This window comes from Apodemus sylvaticus, chromosome 7, assembly GCF_947179515.1.
Source record: "Apodemus sylvaticus chromosome 7, mApoSyl1.1, whole genome shotgun sequence".
Classification (NCBI taxonomy): Eukaryota; Metazoa; Chordata; class Mammalia; order Rodentia; family Muridae; genus Apodemus; species Apodemus sylvaticus.
The window spans coordinates 14,655,591-14,673,131 of NC_067478.1; the positions used below are offsets into that span (position 1 = coordinate 14,655,591).

The 17,541-nt window shown below is 49.8% G+C and overlaps 1 protein-coding gene across 6 annotated transcripts in view; it reads right to left on the reverse strand.

The window, feature by feature from the left end:
• Pfkfb4 (6-phosphofructo-2-kinase/fructose-2,6-biphosphatase 4) overlaps nt 1-17,541 on the reverse strand; it is a 43,929-nt gene that overhangs the window by 2,548 nt on the left and 23,840 nt on the right. For all 6 annotated transcript variants that reach the window (XM_052187198.1, XM_052187196.1, XM_052187195.1 and 3 more), the window contains 4 exons: nt 4,603-4,707; nt 1,968-2,097; nt 1,816-1,878; nt 685-749 (listed from right to left, as the gene is read on the reverse strand). In XM_052187198.1, the coding sequence (XP_052043158.1) occupies nt 685-749; nt 1,816-1,878; nt 1,968-2,097; nt 4,603-4,707 (363 nt within the window). The remainder of the gene's footprint in view (nt 1-684; nt 750-1,815; nt 1,879-1,967; nt 2,098-4,602; nt 4,708-17,541) is intronic.

Genomic DNA, 17,541 nt, shown 5'->3' on the forward strand with positions numbered 1-17,541 from the left:
ACACCGAGCTCACAGACGGGCCCTAGGAACTGAAGGAGCTGACGGACTTACTTTGAGGCAGGGTTGGTTTGTTATGGTTTTGTTTTTTCTTTTTTGAGAGGAGTCTCATGTCATCCATGTAGCCCTCAAACTCACTATGTAACTGAGGACGACCTTAACTTCTGATCCTCCTGCCTCCTTACGCTGGAATTATAGGCAGGTGTCACTAAACACTGCAGGAACCAAATGCAAGGCTTTGTGCATGGTAGGCAAGCCACAGTGCAAGGCCCATGATCCTTTCTAAATTTCAAAGGTGCCCAGTTTATAAAGGTGCCCATGAAGGCTGCACTGGCAAAGGGGTGGAGAATCACCACCTCCACAGGTGGGCAGCTGGCCTGTCCCTCACCTGGGACCAGCTCTGGTTCAGACCCATGGCAGGGCTTCCTGGGAGCAGTGGCCTCACCACAGGCAGCCAGACACACCCAGCTCCAGTGCTTCCTGCTGCTGGACGGCTCCAGCCACCTCCCCACGGCTGACCTTAGAAGCTCCTAACCAAGCCACAGCCCCACCCTGGCCAAAGGAGACAGGCCCAAACAGAAAACAGCCCCAGGAAGAGACTCACCCCCACCCTAACCTGGCCCAGGTAGGTACTAACTAACATCCCAGGGGAACATGCCAGCCACCCTGGCAGGGAGCCAGTGCTACCTGAGGTCTGTCTCGGTGCGTGTTCACAGCTGCCACGTTCAGGAATATGGACTCCACTTTACAACCTGCCAAAGGAAGAATCCAGTGTAATCCCCCACTAGGCAGCCAGAGGCACAGCGAACCTACTCTGGGGAGGAGACTAGAGCATACAGAGTCCAGCTTTAACCACATCCTTCCCAGACAGCCTCAGGGACTAGCAGGAAGCACAGACTTCTGCAGATCCATGTGACTGCCCAAGTATGCCACATGGGGACACAGGCCACTTACACAGAGACTAGGGGTAGTTAGGGCAGCAACAGGTTAACGATCAACATGGGATCCTTTGCTGTCCCCCAAACCAGTAATACCCTCTATTCTGCCAAAGACAGTCCAGTCAGCCTGAGGGGAGGGAAGGGTAACACCAGCTCCCCTGAAGCTTTGTTCTCCTCTGGTGTGACCTAGGAGAGCAGGGCGTGGCCTGAGCATCTGCTGTTAGAAGCACAGAGGAAGCCAGGCATGCACAAGCCTGTAATCCCAGCACTCAGGAGGCAGAGGCAGGTGGATTTCTGAGTTCGAGGCCAGCCTGGTCTACAGAGTGAGTTCCAGGACAGCCAGGGCTACACAGAGAAACCCTGTCTCGAAAAACCAAAAAAAAAAAAAAAAAAAAAAAAAGCACAGAGGAATGTAAATGTTCCCTGTCCAGAATATTCTAAGGTTAAGAAAATATCAAAGATCACTGAGGAGGCTTCCTGTAGTCACAGGAACCTTTGAGACAAGGGCTCGTTGTGTAGCTCAGGCTGGTCTTGAACTCACTATGTATACAAGGCTGACCTTGAACTCTTGATAATCTTCCTACCTCAGGCTCCTAATTACAAGTATAAGCTACCATAACTGAATACACCAAGATTTCTAGAAACTAAAAAACAAACTAGGTGTACAATGAGAATTCCAGCCCTGGGGAGTGAGGGGAGCTGAGGCAGGGGTCCTGAGCAAAACCCCACCTCAAGACAATGAACGAAGAGAAACAGGAAGGGGGAATTGGAAAAGGCGAGGGGTAATGGAGTCCCAGAGGGAAAAAAGAGATTTGTGGGGCACCAAAGAACTCTGTGGCCAGCCAAGGTCAACACGCGCATGTGCACACAACTCCCTTACCGTAAGCCATGGGTGTGAGCTTCAGGACTGTGTGCAAGGGGCACTTGAGGTAGGGCAGCTCTTCTGTGGACAAGAGGACAGGGCTAGCATGTCACACCTGCCTGGGTGTCCCGTCATGCACACAGCCCACCTCCCCGGACAAGGTCCCTCACCTGCTGCTTTGTCAAGGAAGTAGGCCAGGAGGCACCGCATCACAGCCTGGTGGCAAATGACCAGCACGTTCTCCTGCCTCTCCAGTTCCATGATAACAGGTTCCAGTCGCTGTACCAGGTCTTCATAGGACTACAAAGGCAAGCAGGGAAGGTGTTCCTCAGGTCTGGCTCCAGGATCAGAAGGGAATCAGAGGTGTTGTTCTGTCTGGTCTTATGTCAACCTGATACACAAACTAGGAAGTGCTGTGGTCACGGGGATTCTTCACAGCAATAGGAACCCTAACTCGGCAGTGGGTGCCTGCCAACTCCTGGAACTGCTCGCCACACTGGAGGTTGTGTCCAAGCTCCCTTCACCCGAGTTCCTGAGGGAGTGGAGTGGCCAGCTGCCCTTAGAAGGCTGCTTCAGTGAGATGTCCAGCTTGGGCAGGAGTCGTGGGGCAACCTGGGAAGGGGGCACCTTCTCCATCCGGGGCTAGATCCTGGTAGGACTTCCCAGAAGGCTACAGCCAGGTCTATTCTTTTGGGCCAACGGTGCACTCTGGTCTCTGGGCTCCCTCAGTATCAATCGGAGCCTGGCTTTTCTCACCCACCTCCCACCCCTCGTAGCCTGATTTTTCTCGCCCACCTCTCACCCTGAACTTCTCCAGATCTCGGGCTTCCCCCCAGCTTCTCTCGTGGCCACGGCCAGTCGGCTGCCACGTTCAGCCCACTGCTTTCTCTCTCTGCTCTGGACTCTTCCACATGGCTCTCACTCATATCCACAGGAAGAACCACACTTAGGATTGCTCACGGCCTCAGTTTACCTGGCTACCTCCTGTATCCATGGGTCCCCTCCCCTCTGCAGCCTCCACCTCAGGATTCAGTCGCTGGAAGCTGTGGCTGCCCTCCTCCAGTCTACAGTGCTGGAGCCCAGGAGAGGGCAGAGGGGTGTGGGGCGGACAAAGGCCCTAGAACCTCCTAGAGTATGACAGCTGTCAGGACCCTGAGGTCCTAGGAACAACTGCCCCTGTCTGCTTGTCTGTTCCCTCCTCCACAGTTGTAGTGATGGGGACCCTGCACCCCTGCTGTCCCCTGGGGCAACCCCTAGCTCCATTTTTACCTGAGAATTAAGCTGGAGGGTGGGGTGGCTCCATTTCTCTGCACAGTTATCGATCTTCCTTTGTTTTTTTCAAGACAGCATTTCTCTGTGTGGCCCTGGCTGTCCTGAACCCACTCTGTAGACCAGGCTGGCTTTGAAATCAGAAATCCGCCTGCCTCTGCCTCCCAAGTACTGGGATTAAAGGTGTGCCACCACTGCCCGGCGGGTTATCAATCTTTCAAAACAAATTCCCCCACACTGTAACTGGCCAGGGGGGACCAACACCCTCGCCTGTGCTGACCTCTAGCGGTTCTGGGGCATTCCTAATTAATTGCTTTTATAATTAGTACCATAATCAATCTCCCCCTACATTCTCAAATCTAAAAAGCTGCCTTGTCTGCTTCTGTTTATTTGTGTGTGTGTGTGTGTGTGTGTGTGTGTGTGTGTGTGTGTGTATATGGAAGGGTAGATGTTTACATGTAGAGGCTTTGAGGTCAGCCTTGGATATCTGTCCTTGGTCAGGTACTATCCACCTCATTTTTGAGATAAGGCCTCTCACTGGCCTACCGGCGGAGTAGGCGGAGTAGGCCAGGCTCACCGGTCAGCTTGCTCCAAGGACCGCCCCGCCCCCAGCCCCGCCCCCGCCCCCTCATTACAGGATTACAGGCATGCATGCCACAGCGGGCGTTTTTTTTTGCTTTGTTTTTAACCTGGGTTCCGGGGATCACACTTACTTCCTGTTTGCAAGGCAAGCAACTGATCGCACTACCTCCCAGCCTTGTGCTGTTTTTCCTCTTTGCTGTCTGGAATGTTCTGAGCCTGAGTACCACCTCATAGGACACCATGAGACTTATCCATCTCACCCAGACCCAGAGTCACACAGGTATCTCAGGGCATATTTAGGCACTATCCCTGGGCACCCCCTTGAAGCAGGAGGAGAGTCCTCAGCCAAGATGATCCTTACTTTCTGACTAGGGACTCTCTGGGAGAAGGTGACATGAGGTGATTTGCCAAATCTCTCCAGGGAAGCTCTCCGTGGATCTGGAAGCAAGGTAGGGGCTGACAGACGGAGTTGTGTGGGTAGAATCACCTTATGACAAGGACGGATGGAGTTGTGTGGACAGAATCACCTTATGACAAGGACGGATGGAGTTGTGTGGATAGAATCACCTTATGACAAGGGGAAACATCCAAAGAAAGGATAAAGGAGAGCACCTTAGCGTAAGGCCTAGCCTATGGGCCTGAGTCTGTGGAGCAGTCTAGGCAATGGCTGATGATACCCTGAGAAAGCAACTGGCGGGGCCTCCCAGGCGACAGTGCTTTAACTATGAAGTCCTAGGCCAGCCCAGCCCAGCAGAGTCAGGGACACTCAGCTCAGGCTCTGCCCTCGCCAGATCTGCACCCTCAGACCCTGTTCTCTGTTGTCGAGCAAACACTCGGAAGACAGAGCTGGGAACTGACGGAGAGGAGGAACCCCCACCTAGGCTGCCTGGCTCCAGGCCCCGACCACTGCCAGGGAAGCAGCAGGCTGGGCTGGCGTTCCCAAATCCCACCTACCTCCCCCTTCGGGTACCGGTACCGGTACTTGTCCTGATCCCTCAGGGCGAACTCCAGCGGATAGTGATCCTGGATTTCTTCGTAGGTCATTTCCTCACAGACACCCTAGGAAGACACAATAGTCGTTACGGTGCCCATGCCAGGCTGACAAGACTAACGTTGGGGTGGAGGAGCAGACAGAGGAGACTGGCATTTCCTGGGCCAATGGGACGCTCCTAGCGCAAAGCTGACACTGTGGAAAAGCAGACCCTGTCCGGACAGTAAGTTTGGTGGTAGCCACATTGGTAGGAAGCTATAGGAATAATTCTTACCTGTCTGTCACACATCTATCCAGTGAATGGTATAGGTTTTAGCACTAATGTGCATGTTTTCCTAAGTCTTTAAAATCATTTTTTGTTTGCCTTGTTTTTTTTCTGAGACAGGGTCTTTCTATATAGCCCTGGCTGTCCTAGAACTCACTCTGTAGACCATGCTGGCCTCGAACTCAGAGATTCACCTGCCTCTGCCTCCCAAGTGCTGAGATTAAAGGCCCACACCACTTGTCCTGCTTACAAACTTGTTATTGCTTTCACGTATTTGTCAGTGCCCATGTGCTCATTACCATGTGTGGGTGCACAGTTGTGGAAGTCAGAGAACAACTTGCACAAGTCAGTTGTCTCCTTCCATTGTGTGAACCCCAGGAGCGAACTCAGGCTGTCAGGCTTGTCAGGGATGCCTTCACCCACCTGCTGGGCCCTCTTGCCGGCCAGTCATTTACTTCTTTTTCTGGGTTTCAGGGGTCTGTTTCTTTGTGTAGCTCTGGCTGCTCTGGAATTGGTTCTATAGACCAGGTTGGCCTTGAACTCTGTCTCCCAAGTGCTGGGTTCAAAGGTGTGTGCTACCACACCTTTGCTGGACCTCCTCTAGTCCTACCTGTTACGAAGTATTAAATATGAGTAGAAGATGCTATGTAAACTGTATTTAAAAGTTCATTTGTGTCCTGGAGAGAGAGCGTGCCAGAATGAAAGAGAAACAGAGAGGAAGAAAGAGACAGAGACAGAACACAAGCATACACTCTCTTATACCAATGTCTAGACAAGCCCAGCTGGGCACACAGGGAGGTGGAGTCATGGGTACAAGGAGCTGGATGGAGGTCAAGGCTGGGGTCACCTTAACCTACATCAGACAGTCTCAAAAAACAACATTGGGGCTGAAGACGGCTCAGCAGTTAAGAGCACACTTATTGTTCAATTCTGGACACCCATGTTAGGCATCTCACAACTGTGTGTCAATTCCAGAGGATTCAATGCCCTCTTCTGGTGTCTACAGACAACACACATATGTGTGTGCGTGTGATCTCTCTCTCTCTCTCTCTCTCTCTCTCTCTCTCTCTCTCTCTCTCTCACACACACACACACACACACACACACACACACCATCAGCTACCAGCAGAGAAGAAAGGGGATGGAAAATACCGAATGTGTTATTTACTTTACCCCCAGAGGTGCTGAAGAGACTGACTCATTTCATGTGCTACAGCCTTAAGAAACTATACATGTTTTGCTGTCAGGAACTGAAACAGTGTTGTAATAAGTCCCGAAGAATGTGGAAGTGGTCACAGAAGCAGGAAGAATGTTTTAGGTTGCCTCCAAGAGCCTGTTGGTAACAATGTAGATGTCAAAGGGGACTGTGGGAAGGCTCTGAGGGAAGCAGGGGATGAAAGAAAGCCCTGACGAGGCTGGGAAGATGGCGCTGTCAGGAAAGTGCTTGCTGACTCCTGGGACCTGAGCTTGGATCCCTAACACTTGTGTAAGAAGCTCATGTGGCAGCGGGCATTTGTCCCCCTAGCACCGGGGAATCCTTGGGGCTCAGATTTCGGGAAAGACCCTGTCTCAAAGTCGGACGGTGAATGACTGAAGAGCCTCTGGCTCATGAACACCCACATGCCACGCGCATGTGCACACCACCCAGGAACACACACACAAAACCTCTGCTACTAACATCCCCATGGCCAAGCTGTTGACATAAACGTGAGTTTAGCCCACCATGGCAGCAAACACTTGCAATCTCAATAGTCAGGAGGCCAAGGAAGGAGGATCATGAAATTCCAGGCCAGCCTGAGCGACAGACCAAGATCCCACTTCAACAGAAGAAAAGAAAGAAATGTGGGTGTTGGGGTGTTTTTGTGAGTCTTGGAAGGAAGCAAGGTGCCAGTCAAAAAAAATTAGACAAAAGATGATCATTGTTCTGAAGTAGCAGAGAACTTGGCTCAACTATGCAGTAGTATTGGGAGCTATGATCTGTAGCCCTCTTCTGCACATGAACATGGCACACATACAGACAAGCGGGCATATACATGCACACATAGGAAATATATATGAAACATTGGCTCAGCTGGTAAAGCACTTGCTGGACAGGAATGAGGACTGGAGTTGAGATCCCAGGAATCCACTTAATAACAGGCGGGCAAGGTACCCTGCCTATGGTCCCAGCACAAGGGAGGCAGAGACAGAGGGATCCCTGGAGTACTGTGACTGGCTAAACCAGGCCAGGGAGCTTTGGATGCACTGAGACTCTGCCTCAAAACCTAAGGTAGACAGCGGCTGAGAGAACATTCAAGCACATGTACCACACATGTGAACATGCAAACACACGTGGGTGATGGTGACGACTACAGCCCTGAGAGGATGCAGGGAGCCTGGGACCACGGGCAGCTCACTGCTCAGAGCATAACAGCGAAGAGACAGAAAACAGAAAGGAGGAAAATTCAAATCCCTAGAGCTTCAAAGGACTCCCTCTGGAATAAATGGAATAAACACTCCCTCCCACCTCCGGCCTGCCTTTCAATTTGAAGAAGGCCCAGCCTATCTGCATTTCTGTAGTGGACAGAGACTTAGAACTCATCAATTCTCATCAGAGCCCAGTGACCTTCTGCTGGGCAGAGGTGATTGTCAGGGTTGTGGCCTAAGGCCATGGCAATAGTCACACCGGAAGTGTGCAGAGGTGGGAGCGGAGGTGCACCACACTGAGGGCTCCAGCCACAAAGCAGTAGTCAGTCTGACTTTCCAAAGCAGAAGTGAAAATCAGCTCTAAATACAAATAGCAATAGAAAGTACCCAGAGAGAAGCTCAGTAAGAACACAGAAACCTCACCACACCCTCGGACAAGTCAATGAGGGGCTCGAGGAGCCAGTAGTGAGCCTGAGCGTTTGCTGCACAGGAAGGATGGCCTGGATTCCAGTCCTCGGGACCTATGTAAAAAGCTAGGCAGGGCTATATATCCCCGTAATCCCAGCGCTGTGGGGCGGCAACTGGAGGGCTACTGAGACTTGCTGTCTGCTCACATACTCAGTCAAATACCATCTCAAGGGAAGAGGAGAGAGCAATGGAGTAGACACCCAACTTCCTCTTCTAGCTTCCGGGCACACCCATGTGCACACATACATGCATATACCACATACAAACGCACACCACCACCACATACATCTCATTATATATACACCAAACACACACACACACACATAAACCCTGACCCGGAGCTCCCCCCACAACCCATATCACACACCACATATACACACCTCCCACACATAAATACAGGCTAGAGAGATGGCTCTGACTGCTCTTCTAGAGGTCCTGAGTACGATTCCCAGCAACTACATGGTGGCTTACAACTATCTATAATGGGATTGGATGCCCTCTTCTGGCATGCAGGCATACACGCAGACAGAGCATTGAGCATTGTATATATAAAATACCTAAAGAAAAAAGAGAAAAATTAGCTGGGCGGTGGTGGTATACGCCTTTAATCCCAGCACTTGGGAGGCAGAGGCAGATAGATTTCTGAGTTTGAGGCCAGCCTGGTCTACAGAGTGAGTTCCAGGGCAGCCAAGGCTACACAGAGAAACTCTGTCTCAAAAAACAAAACAAAACAAAACAAAACAAAACAAAACAAAAAGAAAGAAAGAAAGAAAAAGAAAAAAAAGAAAAGAAAAGAAAAAAGTTATAAGAACTCTCTGCTCTGCCCTAAGTGGGGGAGCAGCGAACCCCAAGGCCAGCCTGGGCTACATAATGAATTCAGTGTTGTTCTGTGTTACAGAGGGGATAGAGATTGCCTCAAACAACAGCAACAAAAAGCAACAAAAATATCAAATGACTGTTGGTTAACAGTTTTCTCCAATATTAAAACATTCCATCCAAAACAAAAAAGAACCGGTCCCATTTCATCCTTGGGAGAAGAGAAAGGTAAACAAAATAGCTTCAGGAAGTCCCTAAAACTGACCAGATTCACAAGGCCTCTTCCTGCTAAAATAAACAAAGCATCAAAGACTCAAACAAGCCAGACTGCAAACTAGACTCTCAGACAAGCAGAGATGAAGAGTCTCAGACCAGATCAGCTGCTCAGGAGAAACAGAAACCAGCTGAGTTGTTGGACCATGAAAAGCAGTCTGTTCTGGTTGAGCAAGGTTTAACTTCCGGAGACTAAGTAGATTAATATACAAGGGATGGACGCCATTAGCTATGCTCCCAGACACTAGGCTCCTGACACCATGAGGCCTTCAACTCCATAATGCTGTGTCCATTAGTTATGTAGGGCCACGCCCCAAGCCCCTGGTATTCTGGCTGGACTCAACTGCCACAGTTACCTGGCTACAGCCAGGTCTGCCCTGCCCTACAATTACCTGGCAACAGCCATGTAGCCCAGCCCACTATAAAAGGGGCTGTCTGCCCCCTCCCCACTCTCTTATCCTCTCATCCTTTTACTCTCTGTCTCTGTCTCGACTCTTATCCCCCTCTCCACAAGGCCATGGCTGGTTTCTACTTCTTTTTTTTTTTTTATAAATAAATCTTTTAAAAAATATTTATTTATTTACTATATGTAATTACACTGTAGCTGTCTTCAGACACCCCAGAAGAGGGCATCAGATCTCATTACAAATGGTTGTGAGCCACCATGTGGTTGCTGGGATTTGAACTTAGGACCTCCGGAAGAGCAGTCCTTAACCGCTGAGCCATCTGTCTCTCAAGCCCTGGATCCTACTACACCCTCTCTCTCTTACTCTACTTCTCTACAATAAAGCTTTAAAACCATAGATTGCCTCCCAGGGTTTCCAGCCACTAGACTGGACCAAGGCTCACCCTTGCACAGAACTGCCCAGCACCACAGAAACCAACCAGCACCACAGGAACCACCCAGCACACCTTCCCTTGCCCCCAGGGCCCGTTCTCAGCTCTTCCAAGGTATTCAGTGGTGTCCTTCGATGCCCAAGAGCTAGAACCTGTCATCCCTGGCCTCTGTGAGGCTTAGGGACCAGAGATTGTTCCCTCCCCACCCCCTAGGACTGGGGTCCTATGGCTTCTCATAACCAGACACCCACCAGGCAGTGTGGGGGTGAGAGACAGTCTCATGCATCTGCCCTGCCAGAGCTTGGGAGTTCTGGTGAAATGAGTTTTTTTCCCCACGCCAGGCACACTACAAGACACTGCAGCGCCCTACATTGAGCTGCTTAGGTGAGGCAGAGAATCGCCAAGCTCACTTCTCAGTGTGTTCCACATTTCCCAGGTTTTGGGAACTGTCACCCATGCTGGTAATGCAGCTGCCTTTGAATCGTTTCTGGTCTTATAGGTAACCCCAGTGAAACTTATGGTTCATCAGGTTGGGCTTTGGTGGTATCCATCTTTGGTCAGTTGAGGGCTGTGTGTGTGTGTGTGTGTGTGTGTGTGTGTCTGAAAGCGTTTGGAGAAGGGAGGAGCAGCGGAGCATGGTGGGCAAGCTTCTCAAACATGCACCCAGGGCACCAGAACAGCAGCACAGCAGGCCTATCACTATTTTTTTTTTTTTTGATTTTTTTGGATTTGGTTTTTTTGAGATAGGGTTTCTCTGTGTAGCCCTGGTTGGCCTGGAACTCACTCTGTAGACCAGGTTGGCCATGAACTCACAGAGATCGGCCTGCCTCTGCCTCCTGACTCTACATAGAGAATTCCAGGGCAGCCTGGGCTACACAGAGAAGCCCTGTCTTGGGGTGGGGTAGATATTTCAGGGTAGCTGTTTTATCTGCACTGCCAGATTCCTCTTCCCTTCCCAAGTGCTCTCACTGCCGGAAGCGGACCACTCCGGACTGTACCTACAGGCCATGAAGAGTGAGGCCACAGGAAGGGACATGAGCTGGTCACTCCAGGATGGGTCTTCACGGGGCCATCCCACCTCACAGGCTGCCCTTCCCTACTCTCCCTGGACAGTGACAGCGAGGGTCACGGTCCCTACTGTTGGATCATCCCCCACATATCACCTGTCCATGTCTTCATGAGCAGTCCCTTTATCCTCCTCTGGATTTCTGTCACAGTGAAGAAGGGACCAGGTGTCGGCCTAACTAACTCTGTGGCTCTGTTTTGCTTCTTCGATATTTCCCCTCCTCTCTTCTGCCCCTTTCCTCTTACTTTGAATTCCAGCGGTAACAAGAGTCTGAACATCCTCCTGACCAGGTAACAACTACTGTGGAGTGGGGAGCTTTGCAATCAGACCATCCCACAGCGAGATCACTTGCCCCATGAGGATAGCCATTGACCCATGCCGGTGAGGTGCACCCTGCGGCTGCATAATTAATTATCCCTTGAGAACCAGGCTGCTACTCTTCAGTGCTTCTGAATCTCTTGCAGAACTAGAGAGGAGCCAGTGACCAGATCACTGCTGACCAACCAAGACTTCCTGCCCCAGAACTACACAAACCCCAAACCCTTCCTCTTCTTTGCTTCCCCTTTATACAAAATCTCAGAGTTCCTCTCAGGCCCTTGAAGATGGACTTTGGGGTCAACAGACCTGTATCTGCCCATCTCTACAGCCTCACACTGACTGCATCTCCTCTCAGCCTCTTGCCTTCTCTCTGAACGCCATATTGAAGTGGGTGAAGAAACCCAGTCTGCTGAGACTCCTAGAGTCAGGGCTTTTTGCCCTAAAACTCCACCAACTAGCAGAAACAAAAATCTGTTTCTTTTTATGGACCATAAATTCATATTACAAAGTTTTCTTTTTAGTCCAGGATCTCAGGCAGCACGAGATGGCCTCAAGCTGTAGCCAATGGTGACCGTGAACGTCTACTCTTCTTGTCCGTACCCTCCTTAAGTACAGAGGCTAAAGGCACATGCCACCAGGACTGGTATATGAACTTCTTCCTTTTTTTTTTTTTTTTTTTTTTTTTGGTTTTTTGAGACAGGGTTTCTCTGTGTAGCCCTGGCTGTCCTGGAACTCACTCTGTAGACCAGGCTGGCCTCGAACTCAGAAATCCGCCTGCCTCTGCCTCCCAAAGTGTTGGGACTACAGGCGTGAGCCACCACGCCCAGCTGGTTTATGAACTTCTAAGAAGTCCCTCCAGCCTTCTCCCTGAGGGCCTTACATGCAGGATCTGAGACCTTTCTAAGCCAACAGATCACAGCAAAGGTGACAAGCTGTCACCCGGTCACACTGTATTGTAAATTTCCATTTTGGTAAATAAAGAGACAGAGGTTCTTTCTTACTGACTTTGAAGAAATAAATTGCCAAATTCTAAGAGGCCCATATAGTTCCTGTGGCAAGGAACTATGGCTGGCCTGTTTGTACGGCCTGTAGGTGCTCAGACCCTGGCAAAGGACTGCAGACTTACTCCGAAAGCCGGAACAAGGTGAACCCTGATAACAAGCAAGGGCTGGGAGAGGACCCCAGGCCTCAGAAGAGACAGACGTCCTGGCTGACGCGTAATTGCACACTGATAAACTGGGCAGAGAGCCCAGCCACACCCAGCCGGGCTCCAAAACCCGGCAGCAGTGAAGTCATAATCTGTGCTCTCTGAGGAACCAAGTGTGTGAGGGCTTCGGAAGGCTTTCTTCTGGCCTCCATGGACAGGTTCATTGTCTGCACACAGGTGGCAGACACTCACACAGGCACATCAGTGCACATGAATGCAAATAAGATAAAAACTCTCCCCCCCGCCCCCAAGACAGCATTTCTCTGTGTAGCCCTGGCTGTCCTGGAATTTACTCTGTAGACCAGGCTGGCCTCAAACTCAGAAATCCTCCTGCTTCTGCCTCCCAACTGCTGGGATTAAAGATGTGAGCCACCACTGCCCAGCTATAAAAACTCTTAAGAATGCAAAAAAGAATACCGAGCTATAGCCAGCCCTCATCTCAGAAGAGATGAAAAACCCACCGAGTCCCTATTCTCGACATCTGCACTCCGCCTGCGCACTCTGGCGTCTGGTGCAGTCCGCCCCTCTCTTCCCACACACCCGTGAGGCCCAGCACTGTTTGTTTGCCTGTGTCCACCTATCTCACTTAACTTAATGTCCCCCAGGCTCATCCAAGTTTCTGCAAAGAACAGAATTTCTGGTTTTATTCTGATTTAAACAAAACAACTATGAAAAAACTTACAAGACAATTAGTACACTGCAAGCATGGACTAGATAGTTAATGACATCACCCACTTTCTCTTCTTTAAATTTTAATTAATTTTTCAGCTAGGCCTCAGGGTATAGCTTTAGCAGATACAGGGAACGCACGGCCAAGGCTGGGAGTTAGGGCCAGGCCACCTCATCAGGCCTGGGGCCTCAGAAACTGAAAGAGATGAACAGAAGACTGCTAGATGGAGGGTCCCAGGCTGCTGGGGTACATCTGGGCACCACCAGGCTCAGGCCAAGAACCCCAGTGACACTGTGGTGACATCCCAATGGCCAATTTGGGGCCTGGCCTCAGTCCCCACCCTGAAGCCACCGTGCACCTCTGACTACAGACTCCTTCTGTGCCTTGATGTCCAGGTTTCTCTCCCACCTTAGCGGAGGCATCTAAAGCCTCCTTTGGACCCAACGCTGGGGCTCCCCAGAGCTGGGACCTGGCCCTGCTCCCCCTCTGCCCCTGCACCCATTTCACAGCGTGCAGGCTCCTTAGAGACCAGGCGTACCTGGGCATCCACTCCTGAACACCTTCCAGGAGTCTTCCCTCTTACCCAGCACGTGTTTACTGAGCAGCTACTATGTGGTGAACAAGGCTGGCACAGTTCCTGTCCTCAGGTGACTTATCTCCTCTGCCCAGAGCCCAGCCTAGTGACTGGAAACCTGGCGCTATCCTGAATGCTACTGTCCTTTGTCTCCATGTATCTCCACCAGGATCCTGGTCCTCAGAACCTGGTCCCAGTTCCCAGAAGAGGATGGATAAATAATGAAATGGACAAATTCACCAACCCCGTCCTCTCCCACAGGCAATGGCCGGGTTCCGGCCTTCATTACCTCACCATGAGCGCCTGTTTCACTCCTACAGTCCAGCCCTTACATCACCCAACAAAATCCTTCAATGTGGTGTAGAGTGATTGATTATTCTGAGATTTGCATCCATTAAAGACTTCTGCTTCTGGCACTGAAAACCTCTTATTTCAACCAACAACTCAGCAGACTATGAGTCTGAGACTAGCCAAAGGTTAACCCATCACTAGCCAAGGTTAACCCATCACTAGCTGCCCAACAAAAGCAAAAGCGATTCTCTGACATTCCCAACTCTTGCTGAAAAGTTATCAGGTACACATTGGATCCAGAATGTATTAATGCCCCCTATAAATCAGCAATAAAAAGGTGATAATCCAATTTGAGGAGACACAAAGAAAAAGACCACAAATAAGACTAAGCAAGAGGAGCTGGGTGGCAGTCCATGGCTGCGACCCTGGCACTCAGAGGACTGAGACAGACAGAGGTCCGGGATCCAAGGCAGTGGAGCTGTGTGTAATGAGTTCCAAGCTAGACTGGGCCACAGAGGGAGAACTATGCTCCCAAAACAAACATAAGATGACTGGTCAATAGACAGACAGACAGACAGACAGACAGATCCAATGACTAATAAACAGTGAAAACTTCTATAACTAAACTAACATGATACTGGTATGTAAACAGATACACATGTCATATGTGAATGTAATATAAAAAGAAAATAGATCCACAAGAAAAATATGGACAAAAGATTTTTACATTAATTAGCTGTTGAAAGATCAGATATTGAAAGTCGGGCTGGAGAGATGGCTCAGCAGTTAAGAGCACACTGACTGCTCTTCCGAAGGTCCCGAGTCCAAATCCCAGCAACCACATGGTGGCTCACAGCCATCCGTGATGAGATCTGTGTGCCTTCTTCTGGTGTGTCTAAAGACAGCTACAGTGTATTTAGATATAATAAATAAATCTTTGGGCCAGAGTGAGCAAGGTAACCAGAGCCAGCAGAGGTCCTAAATTCAATTCCCAGCAACCACATGATGGCTTACAACCATCTGTACAGCTACAGTGTGTGTGTGTGTGTGTGTGTGTATTTATATATATATAATAAATCTTAAAAAAAAAAAAGAAAGTTTTGTCATAGCATCAAATTCAATTTTGTTGGTCCAGAGAATGTACCTGTGGGACCAGGGGCACAGCACAGCTGGCAGCGAGCTTGCCTAACAAGTATGAGGTCTGGTCTTCAGTACTGTCAAAAAAAGAGGGAGAGAAAAGAAAGGAAAAGAAAAACCTAGGTAGTTTAAATCCAAGAGAGGAGCGCACGAGGGCTAAGGAAGCGTAAGAGGAACCACAGCAGACGTAAACGGCCACGTGCTGTTTGACTCACTGAGATTCGGCTGTGCACCCAGGCTTACCCCGCTGCCCCTCCTTTCAGCAAGCCTGTCCTCAAGCGTCCTCCATGGTCTGGGGGTGGCCTGGCCCCTGACTCTGACAGGGAGGGAAGAGAACAGCGCACGAGCCCCAGGTGAAAACACTGTGTCCTTGAGAACAGCTTGGGGGCTGGAGAGACGGCTCAGTGGTTATGAGTTCAAATCCCAGCACCCACATGTAGGCTCACAACCATTGTAATGGAATCCGATGCCCTCTTCTAGGGTGTCTGTGTGTACAGCTACAGTGAAGGTCAACCATATCTATCTAACTTATGCTACTTTCTGTTGTGTATGGATATTTTACCTGCATATTATATGTATATCTGTGCACCAAGTGCATGCCGGGTGCCCACAGAGGCCAGAAGAGGGCGCCAGATCTCCTAGTACTGAAGTTACGGATTATTCTGAGTCTCCATATGGAGAATGGGAATCAAACCCAGGTCTTTCTTCAAGATTAGTTTAAAAAAATAATTTTTAAATTTCTCTTTCTCTCTCTGTGTGTGTGTGTGTGTGTGACTGTATGGGTTTCTGTGTACGTGTGTGTGTGTATGTGTGTGACTGTATGGGTGTCTGTGTATGTGTGTGTGTATATGTGTGTGTGTGTGTGTGAGACTGTATGGGTGTCTGTGTGTGTATGTGACTATATGGGTGTCTGTGTGTGTGTGTGACTGTATGGGTGACTATGTGTGTGTGTGTGTATGTGTGTGTGACTGTATGGGTGTCTATGTGTGTGTGTATGTGTGTGTGACTATATGTGTGTGTGTGTGTGTGACTGTATGGGTGTCTATGTGTGTATGTATGTGTGTGTGACTATATGTGTGTGTGTGTGTGTGTGTGTATATGTGTGTGTGACTGTATGGGTGTCTATGTGTGTGTGTGTGACTGTATGGGTGTCTGTGTGTGTGTATATGTGTGTGTGACTGTATGGGTGTCTATGTGTGTGTGTATGTGTGTGTGACTATATGGGTGTGTGTGTGTGTGTGTGTGTGTGTGTATGTGTGTGTGTGTGACTGTAAAAGTGCCTGAAGAGGCCAGAAGGAAGTGTCAAGTCCCGAGTTCTGGAAGGGCCTAACCATCTCTCCAGCCAAGAGGCCAAGAAGTCACTGTGTTAACCCTGTGATATTGCTGGGAACAAGCAAGAGAAACTTGTTCTAAATCCCACCGATTGGTTTTCAGATTCCATGTAACCATAGTTCAGGGTCCCAGGCTCTAGGGGAGCTGGGAACTTCCCATAGTTGAAGAGCCTGTGCTGTAAGGACACAGTTGTCGAGTCCAGCCAGTTCAGGGACGACTTCTCCACCTCACTGGCGGGCTAAACTAAGTCCATGCTCCCAGGCCCAGGAACCAACTCCTACCCTGGTTGGCAATAATTTGGCACAGATATTGCAAGCTTACATATTCTGTAACATTCTGGCTTGTTGGCATCTGCTCTGTAGCCCTGATCAATCAGTAGCAGCTTAATTAAAATAAATTTTTGTCATCTGCACTGACCTGGTGCTTGAGTTACATTGTATTTAAACGGACCCCATAACAATGTAAAAATGTCTACAGTGGGAAAGAGAAGTCCACCATTTGGCCATGGGAAGCTCATTCACAGAGAAGGCTCAACGCCTAACTCTAGCTGCCTGCCTCCATGTCCCCAGTCGGTTCCCACAGGTGTCCCAATGCCTGATCTGAAGATGTCATATCCTTGTGTTCTCTACCTGTTCTTGTGTTGTTTTTCCAGACAGGGTTTCTCTGTGTAGCCCTGGATGTCCAGGAACTCACACTGTAGACCAGGCTGGCCTCGAACTCAGAGATCTACCTGCCTCTGTCTCCTGAGTGCTGAAATGAATGGCATGTGCCGCCCCACCTGGCTTGCTATATTTATTCTCTTACACAAGAAGCTTCACCTGAGAAGACACGTGCTTTGCCCAGGGCTCTACAGGACACTGCAGCTGACTGCTAACAGAATCCCAGCCCGCAGCCAGAGCCTGCGCCTCCCATCTGAGGACAGCAAAGAGCTTCACTTACCTGTCCACCACTTACTACTTATCCTTTTGCTTTTAAAACTGAAAGTTTAAGAGCCAGCAAGGGGCTCCGTGCGTAAAGGTGCTTGTCACCACTGACCCACACAGAGGGAAGAAAAAAACCAATTCCTGTATGTTGTCCTCTGACTTCCGCAAAAGCAGCCGACATCCACACCAGCACAAAAGAAATCCTGTTTTAAAAGCTCCTAAGCGCGACTACCCTACATTATTCTCCAGACCATGCCAAGCAGCGATTAGGGACGGCAGATCTCCCTGGCCCTGAGGACAGTGCCCAGGAGGGGCAGAG